Source organism: Neovison vison, chromosome 7, assembly GCF_020171115.1.
Source record: "Neovison vison isolate M4711 chromosome 7, ASM_NN_V1, whole genome shotgun sequence".
Classification (NCBI taxonomy): Eukaryota; Metazoa; Chordata; class Mammalia; order Carnivora; family Mustelidae; genus Neogale; species Neogale vison.
Genome location: NC_058097.1, coordinates 13,947,894 through 13,967,348, shown reverse-complemented (window position 1 = coordinate 13,967,348; position 19,455 = coordinate 13,947,894). Strand labels below are relative to the sequence as shown.

Genomic DNA, 19,455 nt, shown 5'->3' with positions numbered 1-19,455 from the left:
CGCTTGATGGACTTTTGGGAGCGACAGCAAGTTTACCTACTGCGCCTGTGCGTTTTCTTTTTCCGTTTCCGTTTTCGTTTTCTCGAGCGGTACGCGGAGAGTTGCCAAGCAGTGGCGGCTGGGTTGCTGTGGGTTAACGCTGACAGAGAAGGTGTCGCTGGCGTCCCAGTTCGTTTGGAGACGGTTGTGGACGGTCCTGAAATGGAAGAGAGGGAGGTGACTTGTGCAAATAAAGTAAGTATTGTTTTCCGTAGCAGTTATGGGCCAGGAGTAGCCTAGCCACAGGTTTCGTTAAATATATGTATAATTATGTCGAATATTTTGGAAAAAGAAAGACGCTCTCTCCGATGTAAATAAAATCCACCTGTCTGTTCACTCGCAGGCATAACCACTGATGGTGTTTGGGGAAATTTATTTCCAATTGGTTTTCTAGGCAAATGTATGTATTTGTATTACAATTAGGTTTTGTACAACAGTAGAATCACACTTCGTATACTGTTTTATAACTTCTTTACCGTGAGAGCTTTTCGGTATCTGACATTTTCATTTGTATCATCGTATTCAGTGGTCGTGTAATAGTATGTTTTAGGACTGTACTATCGTTTATTTTTCCAGTCCCTTTATTTTAGGCCATCTAGGGTGTTTCCAGTTTTTCATCACTAAGATTTTGAGAATATTTTTTTTCTGCATAAATATTTGTGAACGTGTCGAATTAAGCCTCAGAGATGGAAGTGTTCCTCGGATTGTTTTCTTCCTAGAAAAGTTTTGCTCCTCTGTATTACAGCGGGCACCAGGCAGTGTGTGTCCGTTCACGCTCTTGCATTATTATTTCGCTTTACCAGCTTAAATCTTCTAATTTGCTTTTGTTTACTATTAAAGCTTAACTTTTCAAATATTTTGGTCCATTTGTGCTGCTTCTTCTTCTTTTTTGTTTAAGATTTTATTTATTTATTTGTCAGAGAAAGAGAGAGAGCGCGAGCACAGGCAGACAGAATGGCAGGCAGAGGCAGAGGGAGAAGCAGGCTCCCCGCCGAGCAAGGAGCCGGATATGGGACTCGATCCCAGGACGCTGGGATCATGACCTGAGCCAAAGGCAGCCACTTAACCAACTGAGCCACCCAGGCGTCCCTGTGCTTCTTCTTTTAATGAAGTTTCTGTTGGTATTCTTTGCTATGAACATATTCTTAGGTGTGGCATCAGTTTTCTTCTCTTCCTTCCAACATTTATACGGTCCCCTCACCCCGCTGAACAGCTTTGCCTTCTCCTCACTTCCTTCTCTTTGTCAATATCATAGTGTCAGTATCATTGAATTTTTGTGGAATAGGTCCATCCTTTCTTTGACTTTCCCCTTTGTAAGTAATTTGTTCTGCTACTGACATTTGATGAGGTCCCTTGCGGCAATCTAGCTTGCCTGTTTAAAGAATGACTTATTATGGAAATAATTTCATTTCCTATATGAATTTTATTAGTTAATATTTTAAAATGTGACTTGTCTCTCTCTCTCTCTCTCACACACACACACACACACAGACACACATGCACACACATGCACACACACATAAAGAAGTCCTCCCTTTTCATAGCATTAACCTACTTTGGGACCAGATTGAAAATGTCAGGTTCTCAATGGAGTTTCTTGTGGATGGACTCAAAAATAAAGTTCCTTTCTTAACCATAAAAATAGGTACTGATTATAGCAGAGGGAACACTGCCCTAGAAATTTGGTGACTTGGATTCTAGTCCTTGTTTTAGCTAGAATCAAAACTGTAAGCAAACAAGTCTATAAAATGAGGGAATTGGACTGGGTCCCTTCTGTCTTGGTGTTTTATGACTTGTTTCTTTTTTGTGTGGGGTGGGCCCACACACCCTTCTTAATTGTTATTTGTTTGCCGTGTGAGGTACGTCTAGTAAGGCATGCACCAAGAATCTTGAAGCCAGGACTTAAGATAAGACTCCCATCCATAAAAGACTTAAAAAATATGGTGCATGCGTAGTGGGGCACCTGGGTGGCTCATTCAGTTAAGCATCTGCCTTTGGCTCAGGTCATCTTCCCAGGATCCTGGGATTGAGCCTCTTGTCAGGCTCCCTGCTTAGCAGGGGAGTCTACTTCTACCTCTCCCTCTGCCCCTCCCCTGTGCTCATGCTCTCACTCTCAACTAACTAAATAAAATGTTTAAAAATTTTTTTAAATGTATGGTCCATGCACAAAATAGTATGTTGTTGTAACAACATATGTAGAGATATAGAAAGGTCTTCCCATGTTAGGTGAAACACTCCAAAGTGCAGAAGAGTGGGTAAAGTATGTGTGCTGGACATCTGTCATTTGTCACTCCCCCTGCACTCTTCCTCTTTCTCTAAACTGGGATCAGGAGACTGGGCTGCCTTCTGCATCTCCACTGCCATCTGGTTCCAGTTTGAGTCAGCCAGTGGGCACATTAGCAGGAGATCAGAGGGAGGGAAAAGAGTGGCTGCATCCCTTCACTGCAGGCTGGCCTCCTATACAAGGACCTTCTGCACCCCATGGTCCCCACCACACACTTCTCCCTCCTGTGGCCCCTTCAGGCCTAGGGGTAGGAGCAGCACCCTGCTCTACTAGCTGAAGTACAGCACTGTACTCTGTTGTTTTCCTATACACTGCCTTCATGAAAATCTCTTTAAACGACCAAATTTGAGAATGCCATCTTTTTCCTGCTGGCACACTGGCAGATAGAATAGGCTATTCTTGGGGTAAAAGAGGGAAAAAACAGGAATGCATGTTTGTATTTTCCTGTAAATGCATAACAAAACTGGAAGATACATGAGAACCTAATGAAAGTAGCTATGTGGTGTGTAGGGAAAGATAGGCTAGTACGAATGGGGCCAGTCGAGGGCAGACAGGGGGAGGGAGATTTTTCACAGCGTGCATTTCTACATTGTTTCTTTTTAAGCTGACGGACTTGCCACCACTTTGTGCGTTTAGGGTTTTCCTTTTACTTTTTTGATACTGTATTGTATGAAACCATTTTTTCCTCTGGGAATAAAATATACATATAACCTACTCCAAAAATAAAGTTGTTGTTGTTGTTGTTTTAATTAGGACATGTGCACTTAATCTGTCTTTAAATATTGCATCTGTATTTCAGGACTGACAGTGAGGATTACTATTAGGATTTCTCAACATGAGCTTCCTATTGCCCAAGCTAACTAGCAAAAAAGAAGTAGACCAAGCAATACAAAGTACCGCAGAGAAGGTGTTGGTCCTCAGGTTTGGGAGAGATGAGGATCCTGTCTGTCTGCAGCTAGATGATATAGTAAGTGAATTTTTTAAATAAATGGTTTTTTAAAAAATCTATGTATTCTCACTTCAATATCTATAAAGTACATGGAAAGGAGCAGCCAGGCCCAGGGACACAACTTTTCATTTGTTGGCACACTTTTCACTGGCCTGAGCTGAGCCCCCAAAGCTCTAACTATGCTGAGTCTGTCCTAGATGTCCTGCAACACCAGCCATCCAAGTTCAGTTTCACCAACAAGGCAGTGGAGAACCAGAAACACTATTAACAAGCATCTGTGAACATTATTTTACTCGGTCCCCACAACAGTGGGAAAATTACTGCTCCCATGGTAGGGGGTAAGTGCCCCACCTAAGAGCTAGGGTTTGAACTTCTTTCTCTCTGCCTGCAGATAAGCTTTCCTAGTGTGTTGCCTCCAATGTGTGCCCGATGATAATCTCTTGTTTCATAACACATCTACATGCTCTGATGAGCAGAGAGGGGAGTATGAGACAAAACAGGTTTATTCCTATCTGTGTTTATTATGGAGAGAGACTTACCCCAGAACTGAGATCTCTTCCCAGCATCTCTATTGCTGCCACCCACAGTGTGAATCCCGTATAAGAATATTTAGTACTGTGATTAAAAATGAGTGTGTTAACATGAGTGTGTTAACAAAAATGATGTGTTAACATGAGGGGGAAAGGGGCCAGAGGATTATACCCTCAGCTGTAGAGGGGACGGAATATCACCGAGCCAGACTGCCCAAGTTCAAGTCCCAGCTGTATTGCTTACTAGCTGTGTGACTAGAGGCAGGTTACCTCAATTTCTACATCTAAGAAATGGAGACCATAGGAATGTTGCAGGGATTAAATGAGTTAACAGGTGTAATGCACTTTGGACACTTAGCACATAATAACGGCCATGCAAGTCTTCACTATTTTGATTACAATTATTGTTCATAGGGGGATTGGAAGGAAAGAGATTTGAGGGAATTTCAATGTACAGTACATAGTTCTGAGTTGTTTTTGTTTAAGTGAATGTGGATTTTATAAATTCACAAAAAGTTTGTAAAAACGTTTTACAACCAAAAACAGATTTTTTCTTTAAAAAAAAAAAAAAGGGTTGGGGGGGGTAATGAGTTCATTGTACCCAGGGCTGTCTCACAAGTCTACCAAAGGAAACTCAGACTGAATGATAAGGTTATACTGTATCTAATGTGGAACTCAGGAGAGAGTCTCACCCCAGGAATTTCTTTCAAACAGAATATTCGAACAAAAAGTTTTCACAGAAGAAACCTTAACTGCCTCTCGTATTATGACGTACATGTCTCTCTCTCTTTGCAGCTTTCTAAGACCTCTTCTGACCTGAGTAAAATGGCTGCTATTTATCTGGTAGATGTGGACCGAACTCCCGTTTACACGCACTATTTTGACATCAGTTATATTCCGTCTACTGTGTTTTTCTTCAATGGGCAACATATGAAAGTGGATTATGGGTAAGTCTGATTGACTTGGCAGTTACTATAGCGGTGGGAGTTGCTTTTACCCAAGTAGTTGCCGTAACTCCCCTGCCTGCCTGTGCTGCTGCGGTTTCCTCAGCTGGGCCACTCATTTGTTACGTGAAACGCGGGTGCCAAAAAGAGTGTTTCCAGTGTGACTGGCAGATTTTAACCTCTTGCTGAAGCATGAAAGAATTGTACGATTTGGGAAGCGCTAACCATCCTTCAGTGTAGAAAATGCAGAACAGCTTTATTTAAAGTTTCCCAGGAATTTCATTTAAAACAAAATAGGTTGTTGTATTTAAACGTCTGGGACTGGTAGGCTACATTTGGAAAGAAGTGTTCCAGGAAACTAAGATGTGCTTCTCTCTGCCCAACTGACCCATCTTCTGCCACTCAAAAGGTTTCGAAAACATTCTTCAACCAATTCTGTCAAGAATAAGCACTATGAAATCTTTAACACCTTCCACTGCATCCAGTCAGCGTCCTAATACTTAGCATGTATTTTCAGCCCGTCTGTGGTTGTTATCATTTCCTGCTGTGAGTGGGGTATTTGCTTGTCAGATCTGTGTTCCTGTTTTGCCATTCTCTCTCTAAGCGTACGTTAAATATTACTTGTTTTAAGTATTTTAAAGCTATATATTCTCCTAGGATACAGTTAAGTATAATTTTGGTGCAGTCTTTTTCAAGGGTGATTTATGACACTATTTCCCATCTTAAAAGTCTGTAAAATTTGGGGGACCAGGATGGCTAAGTCAGTTGAGCATCCGACTCTTGATTTCAGCCCAGTTGATGGTCTCAGCATCATGGGATCGAGCCCTGTGTCAGGCAGGGAGCCCAGAGTCTGCCTAAGACCCTTTCCCTCCCTACCCCCAACTCATGGACTTTCTCAAAAAAAAAAAAAAAAGAGAAAGAGAGAGAGAATAAGAAACCCAGCAATTGTATTTCCAGGAATTTCTCTGAAGGAAAAATAATCATGAAAGTGGGCAAAATTGGCTGTGTGGCTATTCATCCCACTATTATTTAGAAAGCAGAATACATAGAACATAGATGTCAGGGGGCCTGGATGGCTCAGTGGATTAAAGCCTCTGCCTTCAGCTCAGATTGTAATCCCAGGGTGCTGGGATCGAGCCCCACATCGGGCTCTATGCTCGCCAGGGAGCCTGCTTCCCCATCTCTCTCTCTCTGCCTGCCTTTCTGCCTACTTGTGATCTGTGTCTGTCAAATAAATAAATAAAAATCTTTATAAAAATAAAAAAAGAACATAGATGTCCACAGAGGGACACTGGATATCAGTTTCATATAATGTTGTAGATGTAAGTTTAATGACTTTGAAAGTAATAGGTTATATGTTAGTTGGGAAAGCACATTACAAGATAGTTTGCATGATATAATTGCCATTATTTTGAAAAAGAAATGCATCTGTGCACACACGCGCACACACACATTGGAAGGATGTACTGAAATGCAGCCTTTTGGCCTCACTAGTAATTTTTTTTTCTAAAAAATTTCTACAATTAACATACTTGAAGTTTGAAATAGTAAAAAAAAAATAAAAAATAAAGATTTCATACTCACCATTCAAAAGTATCCATGAGGGGAACTCCGAGACGATGACCAGTTAATGGGCTTTCCATGGTGAAGCCGACAGCAGCAGCCACAAACTATGCCCAGGCCAGCGTCCAGGGAGCTCTACTGGAGAAGGAGCTAAGAAGTGATTAAAAGAGATTTTGAAGTGGAGGCTCTTCACGTAATAGAGCTCACATGCCGCCCCAGTGGCTGATGGCACTGGTTTTAGTCCTGTATCAAATGGGCCCCTTAACTGCAACCAGAAATCAATGTCAGGCTTCATGTCTTAAGTGTCACTGATGAGAAGAAAGTAACAGAGCAGCAATTCATTTTGTTTATCCTGAAGGTCTGCCACAAGTAATCGCCAGAAGTTCTGAGCGAGCGTGTTTTTCTCCCATGCTCTCTAGGTCTCCAGATCACACTAAGTTTGTGGGAAGTTTCAAAACCAAGCAGGACTTCATAGATTTGATTGAAGTAATTTATCGAGGAGCAATGAGGGGGAAACTTATTGTCCAAAGTCCTATTGATCCCAAGAATATTCCCAAATACGACCTTCTCTATCAAGACATTTAGCACATTCACTACTCAAAGTTGAAGACAAAGGCACATGTTGAAGCAGTACCCGAATCCGACTATGCTGTCTTCCTGGAGTCCTTCAGAAAGGTGCTCAGCATCCCAGCGGAGAAGAGGTCTGACTTGGACAGAAAATCCCGCCCCCGAGTAGAAGGCCATGCTGGTCCCTTGATGAGCAGCGATGCTGAAATGTCTACTTGCTGCAAACCTCCGAGCAGTCAAGACAACCGTGGTCCGTTTTCCCAGCGTGATTTTCTAAGTTTATATTGTACTTCTCTTTATTCCTTAAGATAATACAGAATCCTTTTCAACATTACCTACTACTGTTTAATTACGTTTATGTGATACACAAGGAAAATAGAAAATCTGTTTGCACAGGAAGAGAAATACTTCTTTTGCACCCTAAGTGTACACACACAGGCTCCCCCTCACCCATTGCTCCGCTCAGGTATTTCCCGCGTGGCTGTGAGCTCTGCCATCGCTGGTCCCCGGTATCCCTGTTTCTCTTGGATAAGTGATTCTCTGCTGATAGTGGGCAAATTTGCTTTATTTTGGAAACCTTCTAGCTTAGACTTTTAAAAGAGTATCCTGGTTTGCTCATTTTACTAGTTTTTATGTTACAAAATTGCCCAAGAAATGAGACCTTGAACCTTTACCATCCAGCACCCAGTTTGAGCTAAGCAAAAAAATGAGCTACCTGTCGTTAGTAGGAGCAGGTTTCTCCCAGAAGCCAGAGTTCTGCTTCTCTCTGGGGCTTTCACTCCAAGGACTCAAGACTGGAAAGAGATGCCAGAGTTGTTAGAGGAAATAACATCTTTATGGTATTTGCCCCTTTTAATAACTTGATGAAGAATTCTTGCTCTTCTGGCATCCCCAGCATGACCTGCCCTAACCACTTGGGCAAGTCACTGCTTCTCTCAAAACCTCACAGAGCCTCTGGATCCTGACTTTCTAGAACAAGTGAAGAGGTGCAGAGTCGGAGGGCCAGGGCCCAGGCAGGATCAGCCAGTTGCAGGCCTCCTGGGCAGCAGAAGCCGGGTTCTGTGCAGGCTGGCACTGTCGCTGCTAGTACGTTCCCCCTTCACCAGCTGCTTCCCTTCCGAGCCTCATCTGCAGGAAGAGGTGGCCACTGACGGGCACAGAAGGAAGGCTGCTGGGGGCTTTGGTGTCCTTCGCTGACGAAAGGAGGGAGCCGCCGCCACCACTGTGTTCTCCCCCTCTCCCTGCGCTGGTTTTCCTGATCTGTGGAACTGAAGCAGCCATCCTAGGACCATGAGGACCAGCATGAAAAGTGAATGTGCGGAGAACAATAAAACCCTGGGTCCCTAGAGGTTTTGAGCCTGTGAGTAAATACTAGACCTACCTCTCTCCAGACCCCTGTGAAAGAATAAAACGTCTTCATTGCCTCTCACTGTTGTTGGACTTTCTTTCAGAGCCTAAATCACACAGTATTTGACGTGGAGTAAGTGCACAGATACCGGCAAAAACACACAATTTGCGGGGCGCCTGGGTGGCTCAGTGGGTTAAAGCCTCTGCCTTCAGCTCAGGTCATGATCTCAGGGTCCTGGGATCGAGCCCCGCGTCAGGCTCTCTGCTCAGCGGGGAGCCTGCTTCGTCCTCTCTCTCTGCCTACTTGTGATCTCTGTCTGTCAAATAAATAAATAAATAACTCTTTAAAAAAAAAAAACTCACAATTTGCACTGTAAATTTACCCTGTCTCCTCTCCTACCGAGGTGTTCAGGGAATGTTTCTCTGAAGTCCCGATTTGTGTGCTTGTTCCTACCTTAGTTGCTTTCCATTCTGCAAGTACCGATTGAGTTCATACTGAGTGCCCTGCCCTGTGCCCGATGCTCCCCTAAATACAAACGACTCCTGCTTTGCAGAGGAGACAAGGCTTACCCCTCCCGGAGGCAAGGAGATGTTTGTGTGGAAGAGGGGGAGCATTTCAGGAGAGGGCGCCAGGAGCAAGAAGGCCCAATGCTGGAGACAGCAGAGCATGTTCAGAGAGCTGCACGGAATTCAGGGTCCCTGAAGCTCTGGGACTAGCCCAGGAGGGCAGATGGTGCTGCTGGGGAGGAAGCCAGAGAAGACAAGTGAATGGAGAAAATGCCAAAGTCTTCCTGCTGAACAGTCCAGAAGCCACTTAATGCAACCAAATAATTCTTTTTTAAAAAAGAAATTTTTTTTTTTTTTTTAAGAAAACTTAGTGCTAAAGATGGTACCAGAAGGAAAAGGCAAAACTGTATTCTGAGAGGCATTCTGTTCATGTGTGTGTAGTATGTTTCCGCTTCTGGCTCTTCTCTCTTTCACAGGTTTTAGAATAGAGGTGGAAGATCTCCACTGGCCCACTAGCTCTAAGGGGTTGAAAAGTCCTGATGGGTGTGTGGAAGTGCGTGTGAGGACAGAGGACAGCTTCACAGGGCAGGGTGGGCCCTGGGGTGAGAACAAGGACCTCGGGGCATTTTACACCAGTGAGAAAGAGAGGCCCTATTTTCATGTGACAAGAGGTTATCTTGAGGAAAGGTCAGTGTCCTGAGGGCTTAAATAGCCAGGAAGAGTGGAAGAAGTTAGAAGAGCTTCCTGCTTACAAGGGTTCTGAAACCATCCTTCTGGGAGACCCTTAATAGCAAGAGCCTGTCTTCGTGAAAGGGAAGACTCAGGTGGCTTGCATTTGGCTCCTGGTAAAGGCTGGGTTTCTTCCAGCCCGGGAAAGCCTACCCTACTGAGGAAGAGACCTGTACCTCTTTACCAAGTTCCAGAATGTTGGTAGGGACATTCGAGATGATCTGGTTTGAGCATATCAGAAAGGAAAGCAGGGACTGAAGGCCCTTGGCAGACGTCCGGCCGCACTGCGATCCAGACCGAGCAAGTCCAGAACGGCTCCTGCCTTTACCGCATCTTTGTTTTCGGAAGTGCCGCAGTGTGGGGAGCGCATGGGGTAAGATTCCGCCTGGTCAGAACCCTCGTCTTTGTCCCTCGTCTTTGTCGCGCGGTGAGCTAGCGTCTTCCTCTTCAGCTCGCACGCTCCCCTCGCTCACTGCCCAGAAGCAAGAGAGTGGGGGGCAGAGAGCTGAGGTTCGCATTCAGACCGGCCTGGGTTCGAGGTGGATGACCTCAGCTGCCCTGCTTACCAGCCGTGTAGCCGTAAGCAGATCACTTGCCTTCTCCAAGTCTGTTTCCTTGTCTCTGAAACAAGGGTAACCGTGACCTTTCTGAGGCCCGCTGTCTGGTCGGCATGTGGTCACTGACGGTGACCCAGCACAGGACAGTTCTGTGCCACCTTAGGGGTTTGTGGTTGGCTTGGGGTGGTTTCTGCCATGCCCCAATATAGAGCACCGCTTAGCTGTTGCTGCACAGTAACTATGGGAACGGCTTGGGCTAAAAACCCACAGAAATGACTCAAAAGAAAGCTCTTTATTGATTGACTTCACACCGCTTCACACCGTGTTTTCTCCCCTCCACTCCCATCCACTTTCCCCTCTTCCAGAGTGAGTTCTTGTCCTTGGGCAAGGGCTGCCAACAGTCGGCGTTAGTTGCCAGCAATGGTTTCCTGAATCCAGGCCAGAATGGAGGGCACCTTCACGTACACACCGTACTCGGCCACGGTACAGCTCTTATCAAAGCTCAGGATTCCTGCCGCATACCAGGTGTCCTCCTCCTGGTCGTGCACAGCAAAGGCGCTGCCCGCGTCCCCGTAGCACGTGTCTTCCTGAAACTTGGACATGCCAGCGCAGAAGGTGTGCTCATTCAGTATGGGCTGCACCCCCACGGGGCTTTTGGATGACTTCTTTTCGGGCACTGTGCTGCCTTCGTAGTGCTGGACACAGTTGTCTTGATCGGCCACAGGCAGCATGACGTACTTGAGTAGGTCGGTATACTTAAAGTTGGAATTTCGCCCCCAGCCAGACACATAGCCCACACGCCCGACTTGTGCATAATCTTTGGAAGGCAGACAGATGGGCATTACCCTGTCATCAATGGGCACCTTCTGCTTGAGTTTGATGAGCCCGATATCTACCTTGGAGTAGTCAGGGTGGAGAACCACCTTCTCAACCTCCACAAGCTGGTTTTTCCCCACATAGAGTGTTAAAGTAGGGGCGATGTCTTTTTCTTTCGCATCATCCGTATGGCCCAGGAAGAGATTTTTAGCTGTGGTCAGCAGCCATTGCTCATTGATCAGCGTGGCCCCGGAGGTTAGATTATGGTGCGAGACCATCTTGGCCTGCCAGGGAAAGCTGCCTTTGGCATCCACGGATCCGCCTATGATGCGCTGCACCTGGTCCACCGGGTTCTTGGGCTTCCCGCATACTGTCAGGGAGAGCGAGAAAATCAGGAGCAGGAATGTGAGTCTCCTGGTGTGGGAGAGAGGGGGACGGCGGGGCCAGGTGCTGTCGAGACTGTCGTGTTGACCTCTACACAGAAATATCGACATGCCTTGCCTTTACCACCTGCTGCTCTCATTTCCACAGTTAACAGTTTAAAGCGGTTCTTGTGTACATCACTGAGACACTAAGTGCTTTTCTAACTCACACACACAAAAAAAAGGTATGCTGAGATTTTCAAATGCTGGCTGATGAACTGTATGTATATTTAAATCATTTATCACAAAAAGACGTCCGCAACTCCCTGAAATTCGTTCTAAGGATGAGAAGCTATAATGATTCATCCATAAAGAGCGATGTGTTGCAGCACTGGCTGTAACTCAGATTTTAGATATTGCAGTTAATACAAGACAGGTTAATAGTTCTGCACTAGAACTTAGTGTAGTTAAGTAGTAGCAGAAGAGGGCAGGCAGAATCCTCTGGTCCCAGGAGGGACAGGGAAAGAGCAACATCTCTTCCTAATAACAAGAAACACAAGTCCTAACCCCTCGCCAGCCTGCGTCACCCGTCTGTGGATTTGGCTTGTTTCGGCCCTCCCACAACCCGTTCTTCCTGCTTTACACTTGACTCTGGGCTCCCTGAACAGCCTATGTGAACATACAGGGCCTCCTGACCCTAGAGGCCAGGGTAGACAGTGGATTCAGCCAATATCCTGAAGGTCCAAATGATCAAGATCCTTAGTGAACTTTGCTGGGGAGTGTCCTCACCTAAAAGTTCGCTTATCAGCCTGACCCCTTGTGGTTCTCCCCGGTCCCGCATCTTGGCTCTCAGGTGCTTGAAGGAAAGCAGTCGGGAAGGATGCACCTTTGGGACCTTTCGATCGAGATGCCTGCCCGTGCAGGAGACTCTCAACACCCACCCTCGGTCAGCTTCCCAGGGCTCCTGGCTTCCTACCTGCTTCACACTCAGGCAGCTTCTCTCCAGTGACCGGGTTTGTCCAATGCTTCTCACTGTTGAGGGCGTACACTCCTGAAACAAAAGGAAAGAAATGAATCAAAAGAGAAATTGAGTCTACCCTGAGCATGAGGAGGGAAGGTGTTTAAAGAGAACTAGAAAAAGAAGAGAAGGAAAGGGCAGGAAAGAGGAGGAAGGGAGGAGCGCTGTGCTAGAAGCCAGGTGCTAGGGGCCCGGTGACGCTCCGCAAGACAGACAGGTGGCGGCAGCGATGCCACACAGACTCGCCGTGGGACAGGTCCTGACCTCTCCCTCTTCCAGGCCGCCTGATCTTGAGCAAGTTGCACAACCTCGCTGTGCCTCATCAGCACAATGAGACTGGTAACTGGCTTCCTGGGTGGGGGCGGATGTCATGAAAACTCCACGAGCAAATACACGTGAAGCACTTGGCGCGCGGAGCACAGTGCTAGGTCAGGGCCACCCACCGTCTTCACTAGTGCCACCCTTGCTTCTTTGACCACGTCTCCTTTGGGAGATGTAGATGTCCCTCTGGGGTGGGCAGGCTACACGGCATCGCCTCCCCTTCACAAAGGGGCAAACTCGAGGCTGAGTTCATTTTCCCAAGAGGCCACAGTTACTGGTGACAAAACCCTTATTAGAATCTACCTCTTCTGGTTCCAAGGAGAACATGTCAGCGCTCTGGCCCATCGCCCCTGGCCCCACTCATCACAGAAAGGCCGGGGCAGAGGAGGGTGCGGGGACACTTGTCCAAGTCTTACCGTCTCCTTCAGTGCGCAGTCTGTAGAGGGGCTTACACTGGTAGCGAATCAAGTGCTGCACGTAGCCATTTTCAATCTCGGGGGGCTTTGGGACACTGACCTCTGCAAAGAGAAAGTCATTGGAGGAGGAGGGCGAGACTCGGAAACCGATCCCAGGGACCGAGAAGTCCGTTGAGAAGAGGCTGCTGTGCACATCAGCCACCCTCCAGCTCAAATGGAAGCCAACGGGAAGGCCATCCCCGCTCTGTCCCGGCTCCCCAGAGTTCTCCACTGGAATGAAACACCGGACATCAGGACGAGATGCAGGAACTGGCTCTTCCCGAAGAGAGGGTGCCGATCGGCAGGGTCGCAAGGGGCACGGCAGTGCTGAGACGTGAGGCTCCCCCCCGAACCCAAACACCTACCTGCGTGGTCTGTGGCCTCACTGCCAGTGTCCGCTGCGCAAAGCTGCCCGCAGAGCAGGAGGGCAATGACCGCTCCCAGGGCTCTGCCGAGAGACAACAGGAATGAGTGAGCACCTGGTCTCCCGGCCTCACACCCCCACCCCCGGGCACCCACACCCCTCCCGCTGGGCCGCCAGAGAAGAAGCTGTACAGAAGTGCTGGCACCAAGAAGCGGCCGCCACCCCCATCCACACACAGACTCGGGCAGGTCCTCAGTACGCCCGGGTTCCAGCGTGCTCTGCCCCGCCAGGAATCCTGCATGGGCTTCCGAGAGGGACCGCCAAGGTAGAAAGGCATATAGATCTGTGGGCCTCAGTTTCTGGCGGCATTTAGGAAACGTTGAATTGCCAGTAACACGTGAACTCCCCCGCGAAAAGAAGCCTCCCTCACTGCACCCCTGAGGTCCTGGGCCACAGGGTGCTGCTAATGAAATGTGGATAACCAGAAGATGGAAAACAGGTTTCTTATGCTATTCTCTTTACTTTTAAAATTTTTCCATTTCCAAGATGTTTTAAATATACAAAATTTGAAACACTTGCATGGTTTTCCTACTAATGATAATTTGCCTTCAGGAAACCTCAAAATGCCAAAAAAGGGTTCCAGGCAGATAACTGGCTTCCTGAGAGCCGGACTGAGGGCACCAGTGCCCCGGGCCGCACTCACCAGTTCCCCATCTTGCTGACCGAAGCCAGCTCTATGGAGAATGCTTGGCATGTGAAGTTTGGAGTCGTGCGACTTCAACATTTCAAAAAAAAAAAAAATTCTTCTGTTATTTTGATAAAATCTCAGTGCCTTCATTGGGTCATTTAAATGTGTTACCTTTGGTCCTATACATTTTTTAAAAATGAGAAAATATGCTAATAAATATATTTAAATTGCCAGAAAGCCTACCATGGGAGCTGCTGGCAGGCATCCCCTGCAAAGGTGAAAACTTTGTAACCTCGAGGAAAGAGCTATCCATTAGAGTAAGTCGCATTCTCACGGATGCAGAAAAGCAGAAGATTGAACACACGAAACCTCTTAAGCTGCTCTAATTTAAAGCATCTGCCCTATTTCTTTGGGTTTGTTTTGCATCTCCCCTTTGGTTTCGCCTATACCTGGACTGTCCTGGAGGTAAAGGCTGTACACAGAGAAGGAACAGTCATCTAGAGAAAAGGCAGGAGCAGCAGAGCTGCGGACTCACCTCATCCTCGGTTTGTCCTGCCTCTGGCAGAGCAGTGCTGTGGGGTCCGCTGCCGATGCTTTTATGCCCCCAATATCTCACTCCACCCCTTCTTGATGCTGTAATTCCTGTGTCTACACAACTTTGACCTTGTTAATAAGGTCACTGCATTTTCCAGTAACAGAGCCACAAACAACATCCCTGTTCAGAGTGGAGCTCTTGCTTCACACTTGAGTTTCCCTGGTTTCTTTACAAACCCCAAAGAAGCCTGGCCACACTCTGACCCCATGTGGCTGCCAAAGGGTTTCCCAAAATCGGCCACTGTGTGCAGGACTTGGGGGAGGAAGCGTCAATCTGTGTCTCTTTGTTTTGGAGCATTTTCAGCTCTGAGAAACAAAGCCCTTCTGTGAGTTATTTTAAACCCATTATAGACGCTCCTGCAACCTGGCTGAGACAGGGCTCTAAAGAAAACATTTCCTTTGCACAATCATTTCCCCCACCAGTGTTGACATCTCCCTATTGCATAAAATTTCTCCAATGCTGAAATCAGTAAAATGTATTTATTGTGCCTTCTCTGATAGCTCCCCGCAAGAAATCACATAAAATGATGAAAGCTCTAGTGTAGGCTGGCGCAAACCTTGCTACATGGCCGTGGTTCTCCTGGTATTATAATCCTGTAATTATTTTTTATAAGATTTATTTACTTATCTGATGGGGGAGGGCAAAATGGGTGAAGAGGAGAAGGAAGATACAATTTCTGGTATAAAGACAATAAGTCATGGGACTAAAAGTCACGGCATAAGGAATGAAGTCAGTGGTATTGTACGAGCGCCGTATGGGGACAGATGGTAGCTACACTCGCCGTGAGCACAGCGTGGCTGTGTAGAGATGTTGAATCGCTGTGTTGTGCACCTGAAACTAATGTAACGTTGTGTGTCAAGAGTTTGGAGAATTGCTGGAGGGAATGTAGAATGGTGTAGTTTCTGTAGAAGACAGTATCATGGTCCCTCAGAAAGCTAAACATTGACCCGGCGATTCCACTTCCAGGTATGTACCCAAACTAATTGAAAACAGGGACTCTAGGGACGCCTGGGTGGCGCAGTTGGTTGGACGACTGCCTTCGGCTCAGGGCGTGATCCTGGAGTCCCGGGATCGAGTCCCGCATCGGGCTCCCAGCTCCATGGGGAGTCTGCTTCGCTCTCTGACCTTCTCCTCGCTCATGCTCTCTCTCACTGTCTCTCTCTCTCAAATAAATAAATAAAATCTTTAAAAAAAAAAGAAAACAGGGACTCTAACAGATACTTGTACACCAACGCTCATCGCAGCATTACTCACAATAGCCCAAAGGTAGAAGCAATCCAAGTGCCCTTCAATAGATGAATAAATAAAGTGTAATTTTTTTAAGATTTTATGTATTTATTTATTTGTCAGAGAGAGAGAGAGAGAGAAAGCACAAGTAGGCAGAGGCAGAAAGAGAAGCAGGCTCCCCACTAAGCAAGGAGCCCCACACAGGACTCAATCCCAGGAACCTGGGATCATGACCTGAGCCAAAGGCAGAGGCTTTAACCCACTGAGCCACCCAGGAGTCCCAATAAAGTGTAATTTTTGACACGTGCTACAACATGAGCAAACTTGGAAAATATGCTCACTGAAAGAAACCAGACACAAAAAGACAAAAATTGTATGATTCCACTTATGTGAAATATCTAGGAGAGGCAAATTTACAGACACAAAGCAGATGAGAGGTTACCAAGGATTGGGGAAGAGGAGAATAGGGTATTATTGCTTAATGGGTACAGAGTTTCTGTTTGGGGTGATGAAAAAGTTTTGGAAATAGTGGTGTTGGTTACACAACATTATAAATGTAATCAATGCCATTGAATTGTATACTTTAGAATTGGTAAAAAGAGAAAAATTGTATATACTTTATCACAATAAAAATTTCATGAAAAAAATAAAGTTCTTTCTCTTGAGGCCAAAAGCTAAAAAAAAAAAAAAAAAAAAAAGGCAAGCATAGATGCCAAGGAGACAAAAACTGTGTTTTTTTTAATATTTTAGTAGAATGGAAAACACAAAATGTAGTGTTACTTCTCATAGGGAGGCAAGAGGAGGGCATAAGAGAGAATCATATAGATAAATTATGTTAATGATCCAGCTTTGGGCTGGGTGATAGGTTCATATATGTACATTTTATAATTGTACTTTATTAAAATATATATCTATGTATCAAATGATGTTTTAAAAAATGAAGGGGGTGGGAGAATCACCTGACAGACATTAAAAGGCAAAGCCCAGGCCCCCCCTTCCAGAGATGCGCTCCAACGAGTCTGAGCAGTCTGAGAATCTTCATTGTAAGTGGCCATAGCTTCTCCCATCCCTGCATATCTGCTGTGACACGATGGCAGCTCTGTGGTCCTATGAAGTGGAGGGAAGGATTTTCCCTTGGGGCTGCAAGGGCCCCTTGCATTTCTCACCACCACTGGAGAACTAATGCTTACCCACGAGGTGCATGAAAATTTGCATTTGCCCGTGAACAAAACCTAAACTCTATTACAGCTGTCCCTTTTGTTGGGCAATCCGGGAGGGTTCACAGCCTCTCTTCCTTGGGCATCCTTTAATAGGCATCCCGCCTTCTGTCTTAATCGGGAGTTTGGTTGGGACAAGATGAGGAGGTGGCAGCTGAGAAGACGCAGTGTAGCCGGGTGCAGGAAGTGGTGAACACATTTTGTGATGAGAGCAGAAAGCAGAAAAGCTTGAAGGATTAATAAAGCAGGACAGCAGTTGACAGAGAAACGTGAAGAGCAGACTTTTGATTTTGGAAGGAAAAATATAGTTGTTAAAAGTTTATTTTGCCATTATTGAAGTCTTGAAATTTTGCTTGCTACAGAAAAGTGCAAATAAGAAAAAAGTCTTCCCATTATTTTGTCACCCCAAGACAAATAACCACTACCAACACTTCGGTGTTGCTTCCTTCCAGACTGTACATATTGCTACATAGTTTTGATAATTCTTTATACAGAATTTTTGTGGTCTGCCTTTTTTACCCAGTGTAATAGGTATTTTCCACATTTTAGCAAACACTTTTAATGCCACACCATATTCCTAACTTAAGGATATTTCATATATACTTTATTTCTTATTTATTTATTTTTTTTAGAGAGAGAGAGCATGGGGACAGGTGGCAGAGGGAGAGGGAGGAAGAGAATCTTAAGCTGGCTCCATGCCCAGCCCAGAGCCCTATGCGGGGCTTGATCTTACAATCCTGAGATCATAACCTAAGCTGAAATCAAGTCTGAGTTTAACTAACTGAGCCATCTAGGCGCCCCTCTTATATACTTTAAATATTCCCTCATTGTTGGGACTTTAGGATGATTCTAATTTGTTATAAATATCTTCCATAAATTCAGGAAACTGAGGTAAGAAGCCAGGCTAATTTTATTCCATATGGGTAGACAGTTGATCCAACATCATTTCTTATAAACATCAAATCTTAAGTGTTCAGCTCAATGAATATATATGTATAATAACTGCATAATCCACCCTCAGATCAAGATACAGAATATTTCAGGGGCATCTGGATGACTCAGTCGATTAAGCATCCAACTCTTGATTTTGGGTCAGTATTGGGGTTGAAAGATTGAGCTCTGCATTGGGCTCCAAGATGGGCATGGAACCTGCTTTGGATTTCCTTTGCTCCCTGCCTGTGCGACTCAGGCACTCTCTCTTTAAAAAAAAAAACAAAAAAACATGCATTTTAAATGAACAGAAGTATAGAAGTTCTTATTTTTAATAAGTCCTAGCTTATTTAGTTTTTAAATTTTATGGTTAGTAATTTTTTGTGTCCTGATTAAGAATTCTTTGCCTGAAAATTCTCCCAAATTTTATTCTAGAAGTTTGTTTTGCCTTTCTCATTTAGCTCTATAATCCATGTGGAAGTAACGTTTGTATATGATGTGAGATGAAAGTTGAAGTCATCTTTTTCCATGTAAAGCATCATCCTTTACCCCTAAATTATAGTGGCACCTTTGTTAGAAATTAGGCAACCATATGTGTTGGTCTCTTTCTGTATTCTGTATTCTTTTTTCTCTTCCATTAGCCAATTTATCTTGTCCTGAGTCAATGCAACTCTGTCTTCATAAGGAACTTTATTGTAAATCTTTCTCTCCAGTATTATAAGCGTTGCAACTTCATTCTTTTTCCTCAAGATTGTCTGTATGGACTGTTCTATATTCTAAGTCCTTTGCATCTCACATAAGTTCTGAAATCAGCTTTCAATTTTCACAGAAAGTCCTGCTGGGATTTTGATTGAGAGTACATGAAATCTCTAGATCAACTTGGGGAGAATTGACATCTTAACAATATTGAATATTCCAATCCATTAACAAGGTATATGCCCTCATTTATTTAAGTTGTCACTAATTTCGGTGCCTTGTACATTTTAGGGTAGATGTCTTGCACCTCTTTCATTAGCTTTACTCCTAAGTGTTCAATTCATATAGCTATTATAAATGATATTTTCATCTAATTTCCTAATTGCTTATAATGAACATAGAAAAGTACACTTGATTTTTGTATATTGAAATTATATCTAGCAACTTGGTAGATGCACTAATTAAATCTAATAATTTCAGGGGCGCCTGGGTGGCTCAGTGGGTTAAGCCGCTGCCTTCGGCTCAGGTCATGATCTCAGGGTCCTGGGATCGAGTCCCGCGTCGGGCTCTCTGCTTGGCAGGGAGCCTGCTTCCCTCTCTCTCTCTCTGCCTGCCTCTCCATCTACTTGTGATTTCTCTCTGTCAAATAAATAAATAAAATCTTTTAAAAAAATCTAATAATTTCATTAATCTAAATTTTTTTAGGTACACAGTCATGTCATCTGCAAATAATGGCTCTTATACCTCATC

At 45.1% G+C, this 19,455-nt stretch overlaps 2 protein-coding genes across 2 annotated transcripts; one reads left to right on the top strand and one right to left on the bottom strand.

The window, feature by feature from the left end:
- The first annotated feature begins 25 nt into the window (after positions 1–25).
- TXNL4B (thioredoxin like 4B) lies at positions 26–8,305 on the top strand. The gene is made up of 4 exons (XM_044255816.1): positions 26–234; positions 3,123–3,290; positions 4,598–4,749; positions 6,729–8,305. The coding sequence occupies exons 2-4, from the start codon at positions 3,159–3,161 to the stop codon at positions 6,892–6,894; spliced, it is 450 nt and encodes a 149-aa protein (XP_044111751.1). The 5' UTR covers positions 26–234; positions 3,123–3,158; the 3' UTR covers positions 6,895–8,305.
- A 1,984-nt stretch (positions 8,306–10,289) lies between these two features.
- On the bottom strand, positions 10,290–14,695 carry LOC122913752 (haptoglobin). Its single transcript, XM_044260389.1, has 5 exons — positions 14,576–14,695; positions 13,354–13,436; positions 12,950–13,051; positions 12,171–12,245; positions 10,290–11,202 (listed from the first exon to the last, which is right to left on the bottom strand). Exons 1-5 carry the CDS (start codon positions 14,578–14,580, stop codon positions 10,424–10,426), a joined length of 1,044 nt encoding a protein of 347 aa, XP_044116324.1. The 5' UTR covers positions 14,581–14,695; the 3' UTR covers positions 10,290–10,423.
- Positions 14,696–19,455: the final 4,760 nt, after the last annotated feature.